Source organism: Pieris napi, chromosome 19 (genome assembly GCF_905475465.1).
Source record: "Pieris napi chromosome 19, ilPieNapi1.2, whole genome shotgun sequence".
NCBI lineage: Eukaryota > Metazoa > Arthropoda > Insecta > Lepidoptera > Pieridae > Pieris > Pieris napi.
The window spans coordinates 3,370,660-3,394,822 of NC_062252.1; the positions used below are offsets into that span (position 1 = coordinate 3,370,660).

The 24,163-nt window shown below is 32.9% G+C and overlaps 1 protein-coding gene across 1 annotated transcript in view; it reads right to left on the reverse strand.

The window, feature by feature from the left end:
* Nucleotides 1-24,163, reverse strand: part of LOC125059398 (neprilysin-4-like) — a 45,697-nt gene that overhangs the window by 4,238 nt on the left and 17,296 nt on the right. The window contains exons 3-12 of the mRNA XM_047663803.1: nt 14,864-15,006; nt 8,474-8,719; nt 7,427-7,629; nt 4,814-4,990; nt 4,034-4,141; nt 2,660-2,804; nt 1,730-1,944; nt 976-1,152; nt 759-862; nt 59-117 (exon numbers count right to left, since the gene is read on the reverse strand). Coding sequence (XP_047519759.1) covers nt 59-117; nt 759-862; nt 976-1,152; nt 1,730-1,944; nt 2,660-2,804; nt 4,034-4,141; nt 4,814-4,990; nt 7,427-7,629; nt 8,474-8,719; nt 14,864-15,006 — 1,577 coding nt within the window. The remainder of the gene's footprint in view (nt 1-58; nt 118-758; nt 863-975; nt 1,153-1,729; nt 1,945-2,659; nt 2,805-4,033; nt 4,142-4,813; nt 4,991-7,426; nt 7,630-8,473; nt 8,720-14,863; nt 15,007-24,163) is intronic.

Consider the following 24,163-nt stretch of genomic DNA (forward strand, 5'->3'; position numbering starts at 1 on the left):
TCAAACAATTCAATACAGCAAAAATATACAAAAATGAACAACACAAAAATATACTCACTGACTGAGTTGAGAGTTGCTGAATAGAACGCGTTAACCGTAGTAGCTGTTGCTACCCATCTGAAACGTTTCAGTTGTTAGAAGTCTAAAGCCGCCAACTAAACTAAGTGAAAACTTAACTCTAAAGTTGTTCGTCCACCAATAAATAAGCTAAAACTATGTTAGTGATGTCTAGTTTATGCTAAAACGTTGAGTTAGCCGGACCTTATGTCTGAAGAGACGAGCTATGACGAGAGTTCAGAGGAGGATTACAATAGTGGCGTAACAATAGGGTGGCAGGACTGGCAAAATGCCACGGGTCCCGACCCAAGAGGGCCCCTGATCAAGAGATATTATGTTCTATTGATGAATGTGAAGTCTCCAATACGTATTGGGCTAGCGTGGGGACTATAGACCATTCCCTCTGGCCTAAGAGAGGAGGCCTATGGCCATTAGTCGGACATATACAACGTGTAATCGAGTACGCTGAAAATCTTGAAGTTTATTAAAATTAAACTGAGTACAACGTGACGATTTTTACTGATATCCCCAATCAAAAGAATTTGCCACGGGCCCCAGATGATATAGTTACGTCATTGCAATAGTCATATGAAAAGAAGATGAATCGACAAAAAGAGACAGAGTTTGTGAGTTAAAAGATTGGAGACTGATATAGTTTTTATAAAAGGTTTAAACTTACTAAATACATTTTTCAATATTACCTGTTTCGATCCGGTTTCTCCCTAAGTGATTTGAAGGACTTCTCGACAGCCGCGTTAGTTAGCTTCAAGAATGTTTCGAAAAGGTTACCTTCGATTACTTCTGCCTAAAAACGTAATACGTATAAGCGTGTTTAACCAAATCAAAAGGGCATTAAAGATACATATCAGAATGAGCCTAGTTAAATTAGGATGGCTGATGTGCAAACCACACACATACCTTCTCATAATGCCTGTCCAGCTTAGCTTTTTCTAATAGCCAAGCGGGGAATCCCACAAAGTTCCTTATCGCACGTAATTTGCGCAACGTACGATCTCGCGTACTTCCGTCCATCCATTCAAGATGGCGGACCGTTTGCCCGAACGCCTCTCGTACGTCTTCTACCATTTCTATCGCCTACAAGATATACATTAAAATAAAATATAATAAAAATTGATTTTTTTAACATTTATTTATTTGATGATTCCTTCGATTTTTAAGCGGTTAAAAAAACTTAATTTAAATTGTTATTTTAATTGTTAAAGTTTATCACACGAGTGTTATAACGTCCAATAAAATAATAATATTAAACCTTTATTGACAGAAATATGGTTGTGACAAAATTGATCTAACGCTAGTACACACACTAGGGAGTGTTGTTGAGTAGATTGCAATTATTATCCCGTGGTACGTGGTTAAAAAGTAGTCTTTCAGTAGTATAACGTCTAATCAAACAAAGCAAATTGTTTACTATTACAACAAATAATAAAAAAAAGCCAATGGCCTATTCAAGTATATTAACCCACAATAAGAAAATAATGTTACTACCCACATTTTCATATACAAAAAAACTGAGTGGTCTTTCGTGTCTTTAGCTTTACTTTAGCATTAAATTAATATATAGCTACTCTCTATGATCAATATTGATTTATGGATGACTACCCACATTTTTTTATAAATTGTAGAAACTTGTGCGATATATATAAAATTCTACCTTAATCCGTGAGGCATTATCAAAGTGCTGGTTGACGTAGAGGTATGACAGTGCAAGACCAAAGTTGGCGTTAACGTTGGCGGTACAGGTCTTCCATCTTGGAGCACGCGCTCGAAGCCCGTATACTGCACGACTGAACTCGAAACCGAGCTCACGGAATGAGGTCAGTGTCATTGGCGAAACAGTCGAGAATACGCTCCACCATATGAAACGCTCTGAAGAATTTTTTTTCATTTATAAATAATTAACTAAAGGAACAAACACAAAAAACACTAAAGCAACGGATCGAGTAGCTAAATAATAAGCCTTTATTTACAGGTAAAGCCCGACCAATAAACAACCTGCTCTGGTGGCGCTAATTTAGCTATGATATAGCAACACAGTTGTGTATAGTCAAACCTGGGGCTTGAAACAAAACCACTTTTCGACTGGCGTGACCCACTTGACACATTTATATGAAAGTGGTCACGTGACAAAGCGTGAGCTAATGTCAATACTATACAAATTTGTTTAGCGTTAGTGGATCACGCCTGTCGAAAAGTTATATTGACTGAAGCCCCTCTTATTTAGTCCAATAGAGTCCATTTCTTCAGACTTTCTTTCCGGAAAATAAATCGTTATATATGGGAAATAACTTCTTAACTGGCTTTTAATAATTTTGGGCATTTTAACACACTAACTCTCAATATCCAATAATTAGACGACGCTCAATGGAATCGACACCAAACCACACTTTGACAGTTGACGATAATGACAATTAACATAGTTTTGCTGACACTATTGAAAATTAAACCATCGCAGTTGACAGATAGTATTACTAATGCAATGTTTAATCCCGTATGTCAGAATGCAATAAATTTTTCAGTTATACTTAGCTCTAAGTATCGACTCTGAATCTACTTAAATATCTACATAAAAACTATGTCTCACCGATAAGCACCGGTTCAGTGGTTGAGAGCAGAGTCGCCAGTTTCTGAAGATAGGGCAAGTCCATGACGATTAGGCGGTCCTCATGAGGTTGAAGTTCCACTGATGTGTTGCTGAAAACCAGCTTCAGGTACTTGTCCCAGTCGTGCTGAACACATTGTTATTGTAATGTAAACGAAATCTTCGTGAAAAAATTGTTGTAAATGCACTCGATTAATAATATTCAATTGAAGAGCTATGCGGGACTCTGTTCCTTTCGAAACCCGGCTGCATTTAACACTCGCTCGTACAGTGAAGGAAAACATTGTGAGGATTTTTTTTTAAAGACAATTCACACCAATTGACCCAGTCCCATGCTAAGCTGGTGAAGCTTGTGTTATGGGTACTAGGCAACGGATATACATACATATTTTAGATAGATAGACATATAAATACATATTTAAACACCCAAGATCTAAGCACAACACCAAATGCTCATCACATCGATGTTCGTCTCAGCCGGGGATCGAAGCCGGGATCCATGGATTCGCAGTCAGGGGTACTAACCACTAGACCAATGAGTCGTCAATTGGCATTTCTTATACCTATTAATAGCCTGTGTCAGGCTACACTACTCAGCCACTCAGTCTATCAGATAAAGCCATGATCACGAAACAGATTAGAAATAAATATTGGTTAATGATAGTCAGGTACAATATTATATAGAATTATAAATCTTAAAACTTTATCTAAAATTCTGCAAAAAAAAGGGTCCTTCGAATATCCTATGTCGTGTTATTTTGCACAGATTCTTTGATAAAAAAAAATTTATGAAACTTATGTACACGCGTTAGAAATTATACTTCTTTGGCGTATGGAAAAAAATAACTAAAATGCAGTAGTGATTAACAATAAATATTAAAATTAATCCATAAAATTACTATGAGTAAATACTATCACCGTCCTATATGAAATTGATTTAATAAAAACACCAAAATAATATTTATTTATTCACACTGTTTCATTGTACTGTTACGAAACACGTGTTCTAAATATAAAAATACTAGAATACATAACTTGAACTTAGTTATTATTGATTTTTATGCCACCTAGAACTAACTTCATTCTGTTAATTTTGTGTAACGGTGCGCGCGCATCGTAAAATTTCACTCTCATCGATTTTTCATAACGCGCCTAAAGAAGTATAATTTCAAAAATATTGGAGATTCAAAAGACAGGACTACCAATAAAGATGGAGATTTTTAAGCAGTCACGTCTGTCTACGCCCTTGATTTGAGAACAGGCAGTAAATGTAAATTTTGAATCATTATTTTATGTCCTGAATAAATGATATAATTCTAATGAAGCTTCGGTCGTTATATGTGTAAAGGGACATACCTCACTCCACTCTGCGGGACCAGCTCCAGTTCCCTGCACGAACTGAGACACGCTAACATCGTGGAACAGGTGTGTACCACTACGGCGGACTTCCATTGGGGTCATTATCTTTAAATTAAGATTTAAATTCAAAGGGTTACTAAACTTGTATGGAAAGAAACTAGAAAGAACATCTCTTCGCACGTTTGTGGCACAAATTTCTAGTATTTTAGGATAGTACAAGCTTTTGATTGTAAGTAACGAGGATTCATTGATTTTGAGCGATCTCTATAATGTAAAAATAATTATTCAGATTATCAAGTAGAAATCACTTGTTAAGTAAATTAGCTTTTATTTCCAACACACAAATAGACAGTATTAACTTTTCTTAACCTATATAAACAGTAATAATGATTAAAATCGATACATAGAAATTTAAAAAAAAATTTGGTCCTTGTGGCATTCTCTCGCTGTATTGCGAGACTTTTTCGTTGAGCATGAAAAGCGCAACACTATCTACCAGGCGCAACTTTAATCTTTAATTAGCGTCTATTCACTTGAACCCCACGGCCCAAGACTACAAAGGGACCAAAATCATAGTTCGAGAAAAGACTTATATTTGAGCTGTTTATTATTTTGTTATTATGTTAGTTTTATAATCGTTTACTGGCTTTTATGTTTTAATTGTTGATTACCACGTTACAAGTATAACAATAATTTTAAATAGAACTTTTGTAAATAAGTCGCTATTATAAGTTATGTACGTTTTTATAACAAAAATTTGGTTTATAATATTCTCACCCTCGCTAGACTCTGGCTGGTCTCAATGATTTCATTAGCGAACTTCTCTGCATCAGTATCAGGATCTACGATGGTGATCATCTCTTTGATGTACTTGCGGTATTGTTCCAACTCCTGCCCGAATTGCTCAGGCTGGAGGAGGTAGCGTTCGCTGAAGCCAGGGGTCACTTGCTCAATCTGGAATTATGTCACATCGGCAATGACAGAAATTATTTTTGATGAACTCGGCAAATGGGTTTACGCAAATACGACATATTTAAATAAAATATATAATAAAATCATATTTAAATAAAAAAGTAAGAATATTAAATATTTAATTTACGTCTCAAACAAACACAAAATAGGTAAGATGAAATTTTTTAAAAGGCGGTCTTATTTCTAAGAGTAGTTTTTTTCTAGACTATGATGTTTTTAAATTATTTACACTGAATCGGCAGTATTGGTAAGCATATTTATTAGTAAAAAAAAAAGATATATATACATATATATATTTTCGATATTTGCAAATTTATTATATTATGGCGTGTTATTTGCCCATTTGTATGGAAAGTAAAAATAAATTTATCTCATGAACCGTAACAACACTTAAAACTTTGCAAAACGCTTTCTTTTAGCGAGTACTATCTACAAAAAAGTATGGGCATTCAAATCGATGGTCTATATTGTAAAGTTTAACCCTAAGATATGTCTCTCTGGCATAGCACAAATGTATACCTAAAATATACACAAGAGTTTCTTAAATCTCTTGAGTAAATAATAACATGAAGGATTTACATATTGTAATGAATTATGCTAAGGCGCACGTAATCTCAGTAACAATGAACACGGATGTTTCAGGATGATCCACAAGGACGCATCTTGTCACGAAACCTGCTGATCCAGCCGATAACCGTTGGAATTTTAATCTCCATTGTGTTTTATATTAGATGCAGCTCAGACAACATTCGGGACGAACTATTTGTTTTTGTATGATTACAATGCATAACTACAGGTTTAACAAAGAAATATATTTTAAAATAGCATTTAAATGAATACATAACACTATAATAACAAAAAATGATTGAATTGCCTTCGTTTTTGATCAGTATTTATACGATTCACACCTTCTAATATTGACCAAATATGTAAGAAATCTACAAATTGCTGAATTTGCTTCCCCATATTAAAAGTTGATTTTGACTTTAAAATATTAGCTATTGAATCCTAGGCTATATGTTACTTTTATTTTTACTTTTCTGTTTTTTACCACTGAACTAAATTCGTTGAATTTTGGTATCGACAGATTATTTTGGTATAGAATCCCCATAGATAAGACAAAATTAGATAATATTTTTCGAATCATTCACAAAGTTACGTCTTTTTAGTAATGTTAACAACGCGTCCGATCATCAAGCTTTATAAGTACATATCTACTATTTTTGGTTAAGAAATAAAAAAAATGAACTAATATAGAGTATTTTGATATAGATTATAGAGTATTGTTACCTACTCTAATTTTTAAACACAAGACCAATGTCAAGAATCATGAGTATGAAAGTAGTAAGTTCACGCTTACGTAATACAGTTGAAGAGAAAGTTTTTGGAACTTTGCGCTCGAAATGGTAATTTTAATAAGCATTGTATAACAAACCTACGACCAAATATTAATTGCTGAAAAATCATCGCTTTATCGCTAGAATATCTCTGAAAGTTGAAGGCTTGAGGGCGTGATAGAACGTGATTCCATTCAATTCTGCATTTAAAGTCACGAACGTTTAGTTTAGTTCTAATATTGCGTTTTTGTGTTTTGCCTTTGTTTATGTGTTTTTTATTAAAAAAAAATTAATAATGTAATTTCTAGGTTTAAATATATTTGATATGCATGTGTAAAAGTTGTAACGTCATATTTTTTGTAACTTGTAAACATACATATTGTTTTAGGACTTATAAATAAAAAGTACAGGGCACATCGTATGTAAAAAGATAAATAATATTATTTCTAAAAGAAAAGACCCTGAGTAAAAAGAAGTGAAATTTCCAGGCTTGTGGAACCCACATATATACAACTATACAGAGTGGCCAAAAAGTCGTGGATCCAACGCAAATCGGAGGTCTCTTGCGCCAAAACTTTTAATACAGGGTCACTTTTCGGTAGAGTAATTTTTTTTCACAGTGGGGTCCGAAGTAAACAAAAAATTATATCGTATAACTTAATATTATCTTCAATACACTCAATAAACAAATATAAATAGTATGTGTAACGTAAGAACTCATCAGTACCAATCTAGTGGATATTTAGAAAAAGATACAGGATGTAGATTTTTTTCGAATTTTAATAAGAAATAATAAAAAAATGTCAAATTTCTTATAAAACGCAAAATAAATTATAACTCTGCAGGGGTTGAGCTTAGATACCTCCCTGTAGAACAATTTTTTGCAGCTGATGACCTCATCTATCCTCTATTTGCGTTTGATTCACGACTTTTTGACCACCCTTTATAAGTTACCCTTAGCTTATTAGACTAAATATATAACCTATGTCTCATCCGTCCTGCTGTAAGAACCCACCTATGAATACATAGAAAAACAAAAATTTGTCTTCCCATACGAAAGTAAAATACTCCAAAAACTTACCACAACGCGGTTCCTGCTAGTGTTCCTCACATCTTCTGCCACCTGTACGCTGATCAGCACGTTAAGTCCCAGCCGTCGTCTCACTTTAGCTGACACGTCTTCCCAGGTGAAGTTGGTGCTGACGGTGCTGGGAGGCCGCGGTGGCAGACCGAGACTAGTTAACAGTGCTTGGATAGGTTTGATACCTTCTGCTTCCATTTTGTCTGCAAATCACAACATAGAATAGAACAAAGTCGCTTTCTCTGTCCCTATATTCTTATGTACCGATTCTTAAATCTTTAAAACTACGCAACGGATTTTGATGCGGTTTTTTTTAATAGATAGAGTGATTGAAGAGGAAGGTTTACATGTAATATATAAAATTGGAAAATGTGTTCATGTGTTCTAATATATGAAATTCTCGTGTCAAAATGTTCGTTCCCATTCTCCTTCGTAACGGCACGAGCGATTCTTATGAAATTATTCATACTCAGTAAGTCTAAGTTTGAAAGATAGATATTAGCGATTCTAATATCTATCTGTCAAACTCCTAAGTGATAAGGGGTTTTTTACCCCAAAATTTTAATTTTTTTACACAATTTTTTTTGTTTTTTATGAACAACTTTAAAAAACACACACAACCCTTAATTTTCACCCCTATACCTAACCCCTATTTTTAATTTGATAATTAAAATCTTATGACTTGAACTCTGAGGTTTACATAGAGAAAAATTCACAGAAAAACCTAAAAAGTTTTCATTCCAGTAAACCGAACAGTCTCTGGGGTAGCATAGTAAAATGTTCCATGTTAGTATGTACTAAAAAGGTAGGCTAAGTAAAATCACATTAAGGAGGAACGAAGTTCGCGGGGAATATTATTTATAATTTACAATAATTAGTAGTCATTATTTCAAATTCTGAGATTACTGTTGTGTATTGTTTAACTAATTTATGTTTATAGTACGATTATCCATTGGATCATTATTAATAGGCCAGTATTCTATTACCGGACTTAAAAAAAACGAAAAACTACAATAAAGAGACAAAATAACAAGGAATAGCACATACCAGTATCAATACAAGTCCTGTACAATGCCTTTGCTTTAAGCACACTCTTAGGTAGATCCTCTCTATCACCAGCCTCCAGCACTTCTCTCAGGTCCGAAGTCAGCTGTTCCCGAAGCTTCGCCAGTTGGTCCCAGGAAGTCGCCCATTCTGGGACTGGATTCTTCTTAATCCAACCCCCACATGCGAATTCGTAGAAATCTGTGCATGGTTCCACATCTCTGTTGAGTGCTGATAAAACTCTTGATGCTGAAAAATAATAATAACTGTAAGTTATACAACACAATGCAGATATTGCATATCTCTAAATAATAAATTAACCTTGAGTGTACGACCAACCAGGCTCCAAAAGATAAACCACTCTTTACATGGAAATTGTATTCGTTTTTACAACAAACTCCCAAGCGAAATTAGAGAATTATCACTAAATAAATTCAAAGCCCTCGTTAAACGAAAATTAATCAATAAAGCTTTTTATAAATTTGAGGACTACTTCAATGATCCTTATCCTTGGGATAGTTCAAACAATTTGTATGACAATACTTGGCGATTAAAAAGAGTGGCGGAAAGTTTCTTGCCAGTTCTTCTTACCCGCTCTACGCCCTTGACTTGCGACCTGGTAGTAAATGTAAATTTACGATTAATTTAACTTGACGATTCAAAAGTGTACTGTTACCCACTTGAATAAACATATTTTGAGGTTGAGAACACATCAAAAGCTTTTATCTAGTGAATCGCCAAATCAAATATCAAACTCAAACTCAAACTCAAAATATCTTTATTCAAGTAGGTAACCAAGTACACTTTTGAATAGTCAAGTTAAATTAATCGTAAATTTACATTTACTACCAGTTCGCAAGTCAAGGGCGTAGAGCGGGTAAGAAGAACTGGCAAGAAACTTTCCGCCACTCTTTTTAATCGCCAAGTATTGTCATACAAATTGTTTGAACTGGAGCAATTCAATCCCAAGGATTAGGATCATTTAAGTAGTCCTCAAATTTATAAAAAGCTTTGTTGATTAATTTTCGTTTAACGAGGACTTTGAATTTATTTAGTGATAATTCTCTAATTGCGCTTGGGAGTTTGTTGTAAAAACGAATACAATTTCCATATAAGGAGTGGTTTATCTTTTGTAGCCTGGTTGGTCGTACACTCAAATTAGTTCTATTTCGCGTATTATACTGGTGAAAGTCACCATTTGTTTTAAAATCGTTTATATTTTTTTGGACATACAACAAGGCTTCAAGAATATATTGACCAGATAGTGTCATAATATTTAATTCCTTAAACTTATTCCGTACCGACTCCCTCGGAGAAACACAACAAATTCCCCGAACAGCCCGCTTCTGCAGCACAAATATGGATTGAACCTCTGCAGCAGCACCCCACAATAAAATGCCGTACGACATAACGCTATGAAAGTAGCTATGATACACAATTTTAGCCGTGTCCTCATCAGTAAACTGTCGGATTTTCTTTACTGCATATGCTGCAGAGCTCAGCCTATTCGAAAGAGTCTCTATGTGTGGGCCCCATTGGAGTTTACTATCTATTGTTATGCCTAGAAAAACAGTTTTGTCAACAAAGTTTAGTTCACTGTCCTTAATTTTCAGGTTACCAATATCTCGCTTTACGCTAGTAGTTGTAAATCTAATACATTTTGTTTTATTCTCATTAAGCAATAAGTTATTTACATTAAACCAGTTAACTATACGAGAGATAGAATTGTTTACATCGTCCAATAATACGTTATTCCTATTCACTTTAAATAGAAGTGAAGTGTCATCAGCAAACAATACCATCTCATGAACTTCGTTGACAAAGAATGGGAGGTCATTTATGTAAATCAGAAATAAGAAAGGCCCGAGAATCGATCCTTGGGGGACGCCCATTGATACCTGCGAACCCGGAGAGGTGACTCCATTGACATGAACTCTTTGGATCCTTCCCTTTAAATATGAATTCATCAGGCTGGAAGCTTTGCCATCAACGCCATAGTGTTGAAGCTTTCCAACGAGTATATCAGGATGAACACAGTCAAAGGCCTTTGACAGGTCACAAAAGACGCCGACTCCATCATATGATTCTTCCCAGGCGTTAAATATGTCCGAAATCAACTTCACACCGGCATCGATTGTGGAGCGACCCTTAGTGAAACCATACTGTTTATTATGTAAGAGTTTATTTTTATTAAAATGTAAAGAAAGCTGGTCTAGCATTATCTTTTCAAAAACTTTGCTCAACGCAGGGAGCACGGAAACAGGTCTGAAGTTTGACGGATCAGACTCACTACCTGCCTTGAACAACGGTGTAATCTTACTTAATTTCATTTCGTCCGGAAAGACTCCACAATCGATACAGCTGTTAAAAATTATAGACAATTCAGAGCTTATTACATTAATAACGGAATTTAAAATGACTGTTGACATACCCCATATATCTTTACTTTTTTTTAAATTAATAAGCTTAAAAGTTTTAACGATATCATTACAAGTTATATGTTTAAACTGAAATTTAATATTACATTCAGGTACACATTTTTCTAGCAATGAGATCGCAGCAGCAGGTGAAGAATCTAGGGACTTGGTCGTATTTAGTGGTACATTTGTAAAGAACTCTTCAAAAGAAGAAGCTACCTCTGGGTCAGATTTTATTAACTTCCCTTTAACTTTTAACATATAATCAGTTCGTTTGTCAGACGTTTTACCTGATTCTTCATTTATTATTTTCCAGGTAGCTTTTACTTTATCCATGCTATTTTTTATTTTTGAACTTAAATATTGAGACTTTGCAGTTTTGCAATCTTTTTTGAAATTATTTGAATACAACCTAACATATTCCCTAAATTCCACACTAGTGTTATATTGCATTTCGTCATAGATTTCATATAATTTTAACCTTTTCCTGTGTAACTCCTCATTTGCCCAGTCACAGAAACTTGTTTTCTCAGAGACCAATAAAGTCTTTTGAGTAAATACTTTCTTGAATTCATCAATAAATGATCCAAAAAAAGTATTGTATAAATTATTAGGGGATGAGTTGCCACACAGAAATGGCATTCCCAATATCCCCAACCGCAACGCTTTAAGTTCTCTTTAAATTTTAAGTTCGTAACTGTCTACTTGGGCGTCAGATTTTCCGATATACCTTTATCAAATTTCCTCTATACATAAAAAATATAATAACATTTTAGAGATGAATAATAATTTGCATGTCATCTTTTGACATCACCATTCATCATTTTACACCTCATCACCAATAAAGTACTTGGAAATACAGTATTTCTACATAGATTACAAGAAATTAATTAAAATATGGAGATTTAAGTGCCCTTTTTTTCTGAGACTCTCAAGACGTGTACTCATAATACACCGGTTGTACGCCGTGCAGATTTTAATCAACCTTTTTAAATTATTAAATATACAAACAATAATAATTTACGTGAATATTACTTGTAACTACGTAAAGCCAATTATTCATTAAGTCACCCTAATACCATCGGTCTATTTGACTATAAGAGTTAATATTACAATTATTTAGTAAATCACGTAGATTCTAAAAATTATTAAGTAACATATACATACCCACTTGAATTAATAACAGCAAATTTGCGGCCATTTAGAAGCCTTACAATCACAACGGTTAATTAAAATATATAAAATTATATTTTACAAACAAAGAACCCGTATTTTATAAGTGTCAAAAGGACCACTATAGAAAATAATATGATCTATTTTCATATTGTTTTTATATTTATGGTGTTTCCAAAGAATTTAAGCGCATTAGAACTTGTTTATAATATATATTGTCCCTAATAACAAAGCCACGTGTTGAACCACTAATTGTTAGTCACCATCATTAAAACCAGTGGCCATACGTCATAGGTTTCTTTATCGATATTGATTTACGCCTAAAACCCAAAACCTTTGAAAAATGATGAGCGTGACAACCACAAAAAAAATCACAGGCCTCAGATTTCTGAATCTTTTTCTGAATCTGTTTCATGATCATTTTTTAAATCTAATAATCGACACACGCCGTCGACTTTTTGGGTCTAAGACATGTCGGTTTCCTCACGATGTTTTCCTTCACCGTTTGAGCAAATGTTAAATGCGCACATAGAAACATTCCATTGGTGCACAGCCGGGGATCGAACCTACGACCTAAGGTAGGAGAGCCGCACGCTGAAGCCACTAGGCCAACACTGCTCATCTTATCCATTTTACAAACCGCAATTTATAACAAACTTGACTATTCTGTCCTTTACGTGCAGTGAAACTAATTTAAATTATCAATTTCAATGTAGTAATATAAAAGATTTACTAATTACACCTTCACATATCATATACCTTGTAGGGATAAATCGTAGGTGCAAAGCCGAATAAGAAAATAGTTAAAATCACTGCGCATTTTCTTGTGGTTGATGCAATAACAGTGGAGTATTGATGAAAATGGCGCAGTTTAAAATTAATTGGTCCACACGTGCCATCTATGTTATGAATAATTAATTTGTGTACTAAATTACAGGTCACTAACAACTCGAGTAAACAATATAATTAGCATTCGTAATTATTAATAATAATTTTGCATTACTATTGCTTGCCTGGCTAATTTTATATTAAGGCTTTGATGTGCTAAATGTGTTGTAATTATTGTGTATAGTTTTCAAACGGGCCGCCTGAATTTTAAATGAATAACCCGGCTTCTTGGGAAAATATCCCTAGCCACCGGATCTTCATCTATACCTTCTTCGGTAACACTTAAAGCAATTGCCTAAAATTTAATTTAAAATTATATTTTGAGAATAATTATTATGATACCTCTGCAAAACATGTTCCATAAACCAGTACTTTAAATATAATAGGGTAAGGTCATTTAGAAACTATCAACTGTTCTGTACCCTGAATATCCGTCATAGATTAGAGACTTCAGTAATTGAAAATTTTTGAATTTAAACTCGGGCGTAATCTATGATTTTCATTGAGTATTATGATGATTTTAATTAGCGCGTATTATGCTAAAAGCTCTGTACAAATATGGCTAAGGAATTTGTGAGTTATTTACATAATTACAGCGATTGTGATGATTGCAGATGCGTATGCAAATGGGGTGGAACTTCTTCAATGCATTCTTTCGGTATTCAAAGCAAATGCCACATAACTTAGCTCATATGGAAATGTATTTACTTAATTATTATGTTATTCCAACGTGTATAGTACACGGTATTGAATATGAAGGGATTGTTGCACGTGCGCCTAAGCCGCTGAAATATTAAATATTTTATATATAGGTATAAAAACATATATGCGATTACAGTAAATCTATAACGCGCAATACTTGTGTAATGTTTGTCTCAGAATCAATGTTTTAGGCCTGCCTTAAAAATAAAATCCTTTTCAAGCAGTGATTCGCGCATTTTTACGAAACCAATTTGTCATAATAACATTATTAAATTTACATATCATTTGAACTGCAGACGAAGAGAGATGAATATAACTATGTGTTGTAAATTCATATGCGTGAATTTTCCTATAGATAAGGTTTCCATTAGGTAAATCTAGCAGATTTACTGAGAAATCTACACTTTTTTGCTAGCTATGACGCTAAGCATGTGGCAACGATAGATTGTTTTAATGAAAGACTATTATTAATCAATTATCATATTACGCGTGAATTAATTGGCTTATCGAAGGCAGATTTCTTTTCATATAAACGCAACTAATCTTAATACTTTTGTATCGGTTTTTTTGTGGAAAAAATACTGTACAGTTACTGTAGTAGAATTTCTATGAAAGCAATGAGTTTTTAAGACCGTCCCCCGTAGATAGTGCTCTGATTTATGCAGTTAATTTATTAAACCTAATGCGATTACCCAAAACGTAGGGCTCAGTAAACAGATTTAGTCATAAAAATATCATTAGCAATAAAAACGTTGCGCCATGCTCCATTAGACATTGTTACGGTGCTTTTTCTAAAATTCGCAAGGCCATCTTTTGGCAACTGTATTGGAGTATATTTTCCTTTTGCGTTATATTTTTTGTGTACCATCTTCTGCGCTATAAGTTAGCTCGTGATTGATATTTCGTTGCTAACATCAAATATCAGTAAATAGTAACTCAAGTATGACGATGACGACTCATTGGTCTAGTGGTTAGTACCCCTGACTGCGAATCCACGGGTCCCGGGTTCGATCCCCGGCTGAGACGAACATCGATGTGATGAGCATTTTGTGTTGTGCTTAGGTCTTGGGTGTTTAAATATGTATTTATATGTCTATCTATCTTTAATATGTATGTAAATTCGTTACCTAGTACCCATAACACAAGCTTCACCAGCTTAGCATGGGACTAGGTCAATTTATGTCAATTGTCTTTAAAAAAAAAAAGTACTTACCAGTACCAACACAGACTTCGCTAAGACAGGGTTTCGGGCTTGTATACTCGGTGATAACCAACACTGTAGTATACAAGCCTAATGCGATAAGGCACAGCCCTAAAGCTATGATCAGCACCGATGAGCAGCGAACTGTTCTTTCTCTGAAAATAAAGGAACAAATATAAGCTTCTATATTTTTGGATAATCAGTTTCTTCTAAATTAACTGTATTCGGTATTGCGACTATGGAATAGTTGCTGGATCAAGACAAGCCACGCTTCACTTCAACCTCCAATTATGGAGAGGCACCAGAAGAAGAAGAAGAAGGTGTAATTATATAAATAAACGTTAACAGATTTTTGGACATGTGTTTTTATTTTTAATAACTATTAAAAATTTAAAAAAAATATATTTTTATTATTATCTTATACAGAAATTCAAAATTCTAAAATTGTTTTTATTTTCTTTCTAAATCTTCGGTTCTACAATTCCTTCTTTTATTATTTACTAGCTATGTTGGTGAACTTCGTACCGTCTACCAGTCAATAAATGTCGTGTTACAGTTCGGCTGAACTTAATTTATGGTTTTATGAAAGTAATAAAATTAATACCAAAAACATATTAAATCCACTACAATGTACTTTGATTTTGCTTGCTGCTTTGTATATTTTTCTAGTTTACACAAAATAAATTTCTGAATGCGTGCATAATTTTACAAATATGTATGTTAATCCTTTTTTTGTTACTGATATTCATTAACATTTTTAAAATCTAAAATATCTGAATATTGAAGGTATATATCTTGTCATTTATATTTTTTTCGTAATTATCCTTTGTTCTAATGCTATTTGGGTGGGAGACAAATACAATAAATCAAAAACCATGAAAATCGGTCCAGCCGTTCTTGTGTTGTAAGTTTAATATATTATATATACATAAAAGAAAAGGCTACACCACAGTACAAATTTTATAAACTAGTTGATAAAAAGATTACTTTTTTTAAACAAACCCCCTTTTAATACGTATTAATATTATGTATTTTAATATACTGTTTTAGTTTAAGTTTCTCAATGAAAATAATTGTAATATTATATAATTTAATTTCACCAAGCGCCGTTTTAGTAATAACCAATTACAATATTTGTGTCAGTCGACAAAGTGACGGTACGGAAGAGCTCTTGCAAATTGCTTATTAATTTAAGATATTCAATTCTTTACGTACGCTTATGACCTGACTTTATTTTATTTAGTGGGATGTGATGGGATTTAAAGGATAATATAAAAAATCTTAAAAATAAAAAAACACCTACTTCAAAGTAAGCTATAAAATGGGATTGAATTTTGTTTGATCAGCCTTTATCGGAATTATTGTTAAATATTTCAATTAATAAAACGTAATTGCTTATTATATTTATTATTTTTAAAAAAAGTTTACAAGTTTAAACTAGATTTAATATCTGCATAGATAAAAAGCCACTTTTATATACAGTGTCACTCTTTATAACGTCTACTATAAACTCTTTATAATGTCAGTCGTTATAACGAAAAACTCTTAACACCCATTGTCTATAACCAAGAAATATTGAAGTAAGAAAGTGTAATTATTTTTATAATCGGCTTACATAACTAAAGTTTTGAGGTGCCAAAATTTCTAAGAAAGACACCTGTGGTCATAAACAGCCGTCTCCGCTTTGTTACTCGTATTGTATATATGTATACTGTAGGACATTTTGGTCTCAGTAACTAAACGCACCACCGTCACCTATCGCGTATTATCAGTCGTAAACAAACTTTGAAACTGTCAAGATGTCCAGTAAAAGAAAATCGTTATATGTTTAGAATAATTTACCTATTGATAGTAATAAAATAAGAATATTGTAATTGGTTAAATTTGGTTCTTTTGCTATTCACTCCCTTAAAGAAAATGCTCGGTCCCTTGACATTCGTTATAAAGAGTTTACACTGTATATGTAAAATGTATTGTACTTTAGATGGTTTCAGTGATGATTTCTAGTAGTATTAAAAACAAAGTAAAATTGTGTTGATTAAAAGACACTGTTATAGAGTTTTTTCCGTAAATATTTGTCCTAGACGTTAATTTAAAGTTAAAAATAACGCGTAAAATGTAAATTGGCTTCAATTACAGTTTATAACCAGTTAAAACGGCTAAGATTTAACCCCTAAGAAGGATTGAAGATACCGGAAGTCATTGTACAAATTGGCTTGTCTTGTATGAACGATGCTCGACGAGAATTTTTTAATCGCGCGTTGAAAATTTATAGGCATGAAATATTTTAATTGGTATTGCTTATTAATTGGTATTTATGTTGTTTTTGTTTAAATTATGATGCTGTCCCGATATTTTGCGTGCTTTATTTGCACATCTAACCAAACCGTGAAAATTTGAGAAAAATAAAAGGGGAATAAAGACGCGTTTTAATCCAGGTTTAATCAATATTTTTGATTGTGAAACATTATTAAGTTTTGCACAAATAGTAATACAGACAGAAACTAATAAGATTAAAATAGAAGAAGAATGCCATAGAACCGACTAAATCCAAAGAAATCTGGAGTAAATTAGACACAGATAACACAGTATGTTGAAAGAAGATATAGCATCAAAATATTTTTTATTTGTTACGTAAAATGTAAAAGGTTTTTTGGTAAAATTATTTTACCAAAAAACCTTTTACATATTTTTACAACGTGGAGCCGTGATTCAACAATTATTGTTAAAACAGTTCCAAATTGTTTTCTACATATTTTCATTACTCAGCAATGGTGTACCATGCAATAATGTGGTGGCAAGATTTAACCCCATAGAAATTAATTCAATCATCATGCTTTGTGATGTTAATGAAAGATGGTACAAGATTTTGGCTTTAACCTAACCTAACCCTTTCTCTATCGTTCTTTACGACTTGTATGTTCCTCAAGTAATATTAAGGAGACGCATAGCTTTGCACCCCTTAAAAAAATTAAAAATAACTGATTATATTAATTTGGAGCTGTGTTAAGGTGGAGGTTAAGTGATTAGATAAGTCACGTAGTAGTCGAGTAGTAGTATTATGTGTTATATCAATTACATGACAGTATAACTCAAGAAGGAAGTCGGGAAATCGTTTGTAAAACTTATGTTTGTAATCATTGTGAATTATCTTAGGAGAAAGTAAAGTGAAAGATTAATAGAGAAACGCAAATATATATATATAACTCATTCATTTAACGCGATGACACTCATAAAATCGTAGTTTTGGGGTTCAATAGTAATGAGTAACTAATAACAAGTATGAAAACAAGTTCTTGCGAACGCTTGCTAAAAAATGTATGTACTGGTTTTTCAAAGTAGACATAGTATTGTCTTTGATTAACATAACTCTTATTACACATTTTAAAGAAAAACGCTTTTTACCGGATTAAAGTTATGTATTATTATAAATTTACAACTATTTGACATAATTTTAAATTTATCCGACGTTTCGCGTGCTTTACGTATCTTTGGCAAAACCCTCCATCTTTTAGTCGATACCAACTCCGGGGAAATAAATACAGATAATGCAACTTTCTCTGCAGCTGTGATACTTTTTGACATTCAACATCTTTTGTCTTCAGTCACCGTGACCACGCACGCTGTAAAGCACGCGAAACGTCGGATAAATTTAAAATTATGTCAAATAGTTGTAAATTTATAATAATACATAACTTTAATCCGGTAAAAAGCGTTTTTCTTTAAAAGTAGACATGTTTTAAAGGAAAATTACGCATTTCTTGATAATGATAATAATCACTTTGTTCTAACGGTGACTGTTCCGTGTTTAGTATTCAACGTACGACACTGACGCACGCCTTCCTTGCACATGTGCCAGCTTGATTTATTGAGATAAAATATTCTTTTTACATGAAGGTGAAAATATTTCAACATTTTAAATTATGGAATCTTAATTAAAATAGACCGGTGGCCCCAAGCCCGGTGCTTTCCTTGCTGAAGGAAGTATCGCAATACAGCGAGGAAATGCTGCCAGCATTAAAGATACAATTTCGCAGGGTTTTAAATTTATTTAAATGTATTTTTTTAAAATTATGTACAGGTTTAGGTCATATTTAATTATAATTTTATCATTAAATGATGACAGGTATAAATTGTAAATGCATAATTAATAATTTCCATGAATTGAATGCTATCTTCATCCTTTTTCTCTCTATTAATTGTTTGCATTAGGGGCACATAGTACACACACAAAGTAAGTAATTATTTCATATATAAAGGAAATAATTACTTACATTTTAAGCTTTAGTCGTCAGAATATAAAGGACAGGAAAGTATAAAGTACATGGGTACTTTGTACTTCGCTTTAAATTTCATTGACCTACACTATCATTTGCAAGCCGTAGTAAATATTTGTATGCATCTGAGCACTTCTGTAATCGAGACTCTAAGCACGTTCCAGCTATATTTTATTTTTGTACAGTGAAAATAACATAAATGCTTTTTTTTTTAGCAATAAAAATTTCGTCAGTAGTTATAAGACTGAAACACTGAAAAAATCTATAGTCTAATTATAGCAATATTGGGACTGTCATCCCTGAGGTTTAAATCACAGATGTGCACAAATAGCCTGTACTTTCTATATAGCGTAATCATCATTCGCTCTTACGGGGAAGGAAAACATCGTGAGGAAACATGTCTTAGACTGAAAGTGTCGACGGCGTGTGTCAGACACAGAAGGCTGATCCACTTGCCTATTAGAAAAAAACATTCACAAAACATATAACAATATAGGAGGCTAGGAGGTTTTTGTCCATTCCTATATTCATTTAAAGCTGTAAACTAATCGAATGAGTATATGTTTTGATTGATATAACGCTCACATATATATGCCTAAAATATCAATGAAATGTTCACAGAATAAGTACTTCCAAAATTTAATATATAAAATTCTCGTGTCTCAAGGTTCGTTCCCATACTCCTCCGAAATGGCTCGACCGATTCTTATGAAAATATTTATGCATATTCAGTAAGTCTGAGAATCTTACTAGACTGAGCTACTATCTATGATTCAAACCCCTAAATATTGAGGGTGGTCCACCCCAAAAACTTTTTTATATTTTTTTATGATACAGCATACAAAATACATACAGCCCCTAATTTTCACCTCTCTACGATTAACCTCTATTGTTTATTATAGAAGATAGTTATTTTTATTGAACTATAAAAATGTTTCCTAGAAATAATATACATGGCAAAACAACGTTTGCCGGGTCAGCAGTATTATTATAATAGTTTTTGCAAACTCTCATAACAGTTTATGATACTGTATTCAATGAATTGTATTCAGACAGGCGTATTGATTAATATTATAACATATGCGATCACGTAACTGTACCCCATGTAGGCGTAAGTACTGTATTGTTACACTTTCTATTGAGATCAAGATAATATGTGTAGTTAAACACTCATTAAATTTTGATGTCAAAGTACTGTTACCAGTTAAATATTAGGTAAACAACTATTGCGGTTTTAATACCTAATAGTATTAATTTAATCTATACTTACGGAATAGATATTTTTTTATTGTTATGATAATACAATACCGTACAATATAATACGACAAGTAAGTTTACAGTGACAGTCCGCTCTTCAGTCGATTTAAAAAAACCTGTATTACGGTACGAAGGCCTGTAGGGAGAACTCAACTAACCTTAGTACAAAGAACAAAATTATATTATACAGCAAAAACATTTGCATTTGAGTATCTCGAAACCAATTAAATATTTACCCTATAGAAACATGTTGTGCAAATAATGTACCAATAGAGACCACCAAAACACTAAAGATGCCAAAAACTCTTTCTACATATAGATACAACATAGAAACATTCAATTAAAAATATGAGGGTACTACATAAAATATAAAAAGTAGGTAGTATAAATTTAATGGTATTCAACGTTTGTCTATTAAACTAATTTATAGTATTAGCCAAGTAATTCGAGCGCAATACTATTACTAATAGTGACAGCGGTTGAATAAATAAAATAAATACAACGCTAAATTTGTTTACAATTAATAAGGACGGTCTACTCAGAAGCGAGGGTAACATCTAGTATGACATAAAGGCTTCTAATAACAATGATACTGCAAAACATGTTCTATGAAGAACACTGCAAAGGTCTGTATGACAAGTTGTTTCGTGGTAATGTGGTATTGCCAACGAGTTTAAAGTGTATTGCCCTTTTATTAAAATTTTCCTGTAATATACACACTTACTAATATGTAAATGACCGTAGCCATAGATGGCTTTCCGTAATAAATGGATGTTTACCGTCCCCGGTTTTTACGTAGATAAACTAACTGCTTTTATTAAGTACTAGCTGGCCTGGCGAACATTGTACCGCCTAACAGTCGATTCTTTATTTTTTTTTAAATACTTATTCTGCTATTCGGGACACCGGTCTAGCTAGTAAGAAAAAAAAAAGAAAGTTGATAAGACAACAAATACATTATGTCAAAAAATAAAAATTTACCTTCACGGAACACCTCCACTAACACTTGAACTTTATGATATGGTATTAAAGTTCAAATTGACTTTTAAGTATTATTACGAATATTTTGTATGGGAAGATAGACAAGTGTTGTTTTTAGACTGAGAGTGAACTCTTTTTTTTTTTAATTTTTCTCTCGGTAAGAACCATCCTCGTACTTCAAGGAATATTATAAAAAAAGAATCAGACAAATCGGTCAAGCCGTTTTCATGTTATGTCGTGACAACGGAAAACGGGTTTCATTTTTATATATATAGATTGGTGTCTACTTCTCTTGCTCTAAAACACATTAAAGGTAAATGAGTGCCCATCGAGATACTGCTGACTTTAATACCTGAAAAAACAATTATTGTTTTGTACTGCTAGCGCGGCGTCATGCTTTAATATGTCCTTCTCATGTTGCAAACTTTTAAATCGTTTTATACAATTGCAGATGACAACGATATGTGTTCAATTCCACCCACACGATATTAATAAATGATGAAGGATCATTGTTCAAGTGATTCAACGTCAGGTTCATTGCCACGGCGGAAATCGGTCGGTCAGCGGTTGTATTTAATTAAATCCGTGCACGTTCGCTACTTTCTAGCCTTTGAGTGCGATTTCAGTCACAAGCGGTAGCGTAAAATTTAGATTTTAATACTATTTTTTTACAACACAAAGCCAAATTTAATTAAGGTTGCCTGGATCCCTTAATAGCGATAAGGCCGCTATTTGCACCATGTGCCAGTTTTGTGTTAATATTATTACTTAACTGTGTGCAAAATGTGCCGTAACATTTATCCTATTCTATTAAATGTTAATAATCTAATGAATACTATTCTTACTCAAACAATGTTTTAAAGTCTTAAAAATTCATTATTAAAGAAATAAGATAATATACTTAGAATCGTTTGCATGCCTATCATCACAATATATACATAACCTTATTAGGTTTATAAATACGATTATATTCATTTTAAAGTCTGTTTCAGTGCCTTGAACTTTATATTACAAGCGTTGAATACAGACATTATTTGATAAGATGCATTGATTTAATAAGACTAAAGATACATCCGCTTTACCCTTAATGCTTCATTATATCATTTGCTTTAGCTATTAAGTTTATGGGATCATGATATAACAGTAATCATTACTGCCAACACCCCCCAATAAGGATCTCACTTTCTCTCCACTGAATCTGATTTCATAGCACACAGTGTTATACTTTAAGTTATAAGTACTTTAGTCAATATGTCATTGATTTTTTTAATCATGCATTTTTTAAATGACTAATCTATGTTGGATAATTTGACTTTATTATGTATTACCTAAAAATGATAGCACACAAATATAGCGTATTAACAAAATTCTTAACCTACATCGTAATCATAAATAAAATTTATTAAGAATTCAATAGGAGTACAAAACAAGAGTTTGACGTAGTTATATGTTGCTATAGACAATTTGGCGTGAGAATAATTCACATAAATCTAATTTCAGAATCAAATAAAAATCAATAACATAGGCCACTTAAGCCATTATTTTTATTAATATTAATATGTATATATAAACACACTAGCAGCTTAATAAGCTGATGCGCGTGTATTTTGAGATTTGGAGAAACTATCCAATCTATTTTTAAAGGAGTTCAGAGATGGTGCACTGATTACACTTTCCGGAAGCCTGTTCCATTTCCTCTTAGTTACTTCAGGAGTTCAAGAAATACACCAATTATCTAACGAAAAAGAGGTGTTTTACTACCCTATGCTTGCTTATATCAGTCGTATATAAAGAACTTGGAATCAAAAACCAACGGTGAAAGTTCCGCGAAACATTATTTAAAAACAAAAGCACTTGTTATATTTGTATGGACAGCGTAGGTCACCTACTTATCCGGTAATATTGATTTTTAAAGACGCCGAATTTGGTTTCTATGTCATGATAAGTTCGGGCAATGTGTTCCTTAATGCTCGGTCACTAAAAAAAGACGTATTCAAGTAAGTATTTATTTTTATTTATTTATTCCTTATTTCCTATTTTTACAGTAACTTAATACTAATACAATAGAAAACTAACGTAAAACATAATATAACCATAACAAGTAAAAACTTAAAAACCTAAACCATTTTATAACTAATTAAAAATAATGAAATTCTTGTGAATTCAGCCAGTGTGCAACTAGTAAAGTAATTACCTTCTACTCAAATATGTTCATATAATCTAACTACAGGCGCTCACTTAATACCTGCAGCTGAGGTTTATAATTGGACGTCCAGGCAGAATACAACATTCTACCCGTATCACATCGACATCCGTCATTCCACACCTAAGCGTTTTTTAAGGCACTTTTTACCGCGCACCACTACTATGTGGAACCAGCTACCTATTAAGGTAATTAACGAACCAATAAGACTTCAAAAAAAAGAGCGTTCCAATTCCTAAGGCGGGCAACCTATTTGCGAGCCTTCTAGCAGATGGACACTTGTCTATGGGCACTATTCAGCCACTTAACATCAGGTAAGCCTCCTGCACGTTTGCCTCGTTATATATAAAAAAATACGAAAAGTAAAATAAAATAATAATAAAAATAATAAAAAAAATGTATTATATAAATAAAGTCAAAGTCAAATCATTTATTCTAGACCACCTAAAATGGCACTTTTAAACGTCAAATAAAATACAAAGATGATTCTAGTTGCCCCTTCCTAAAGGTAGTTTCGTGTGGAGAACAATGGGCAAGTAACTCCACACTTACTCTTTTAAAATAGGTTTTACAATATTTTGTAAACTATATAAT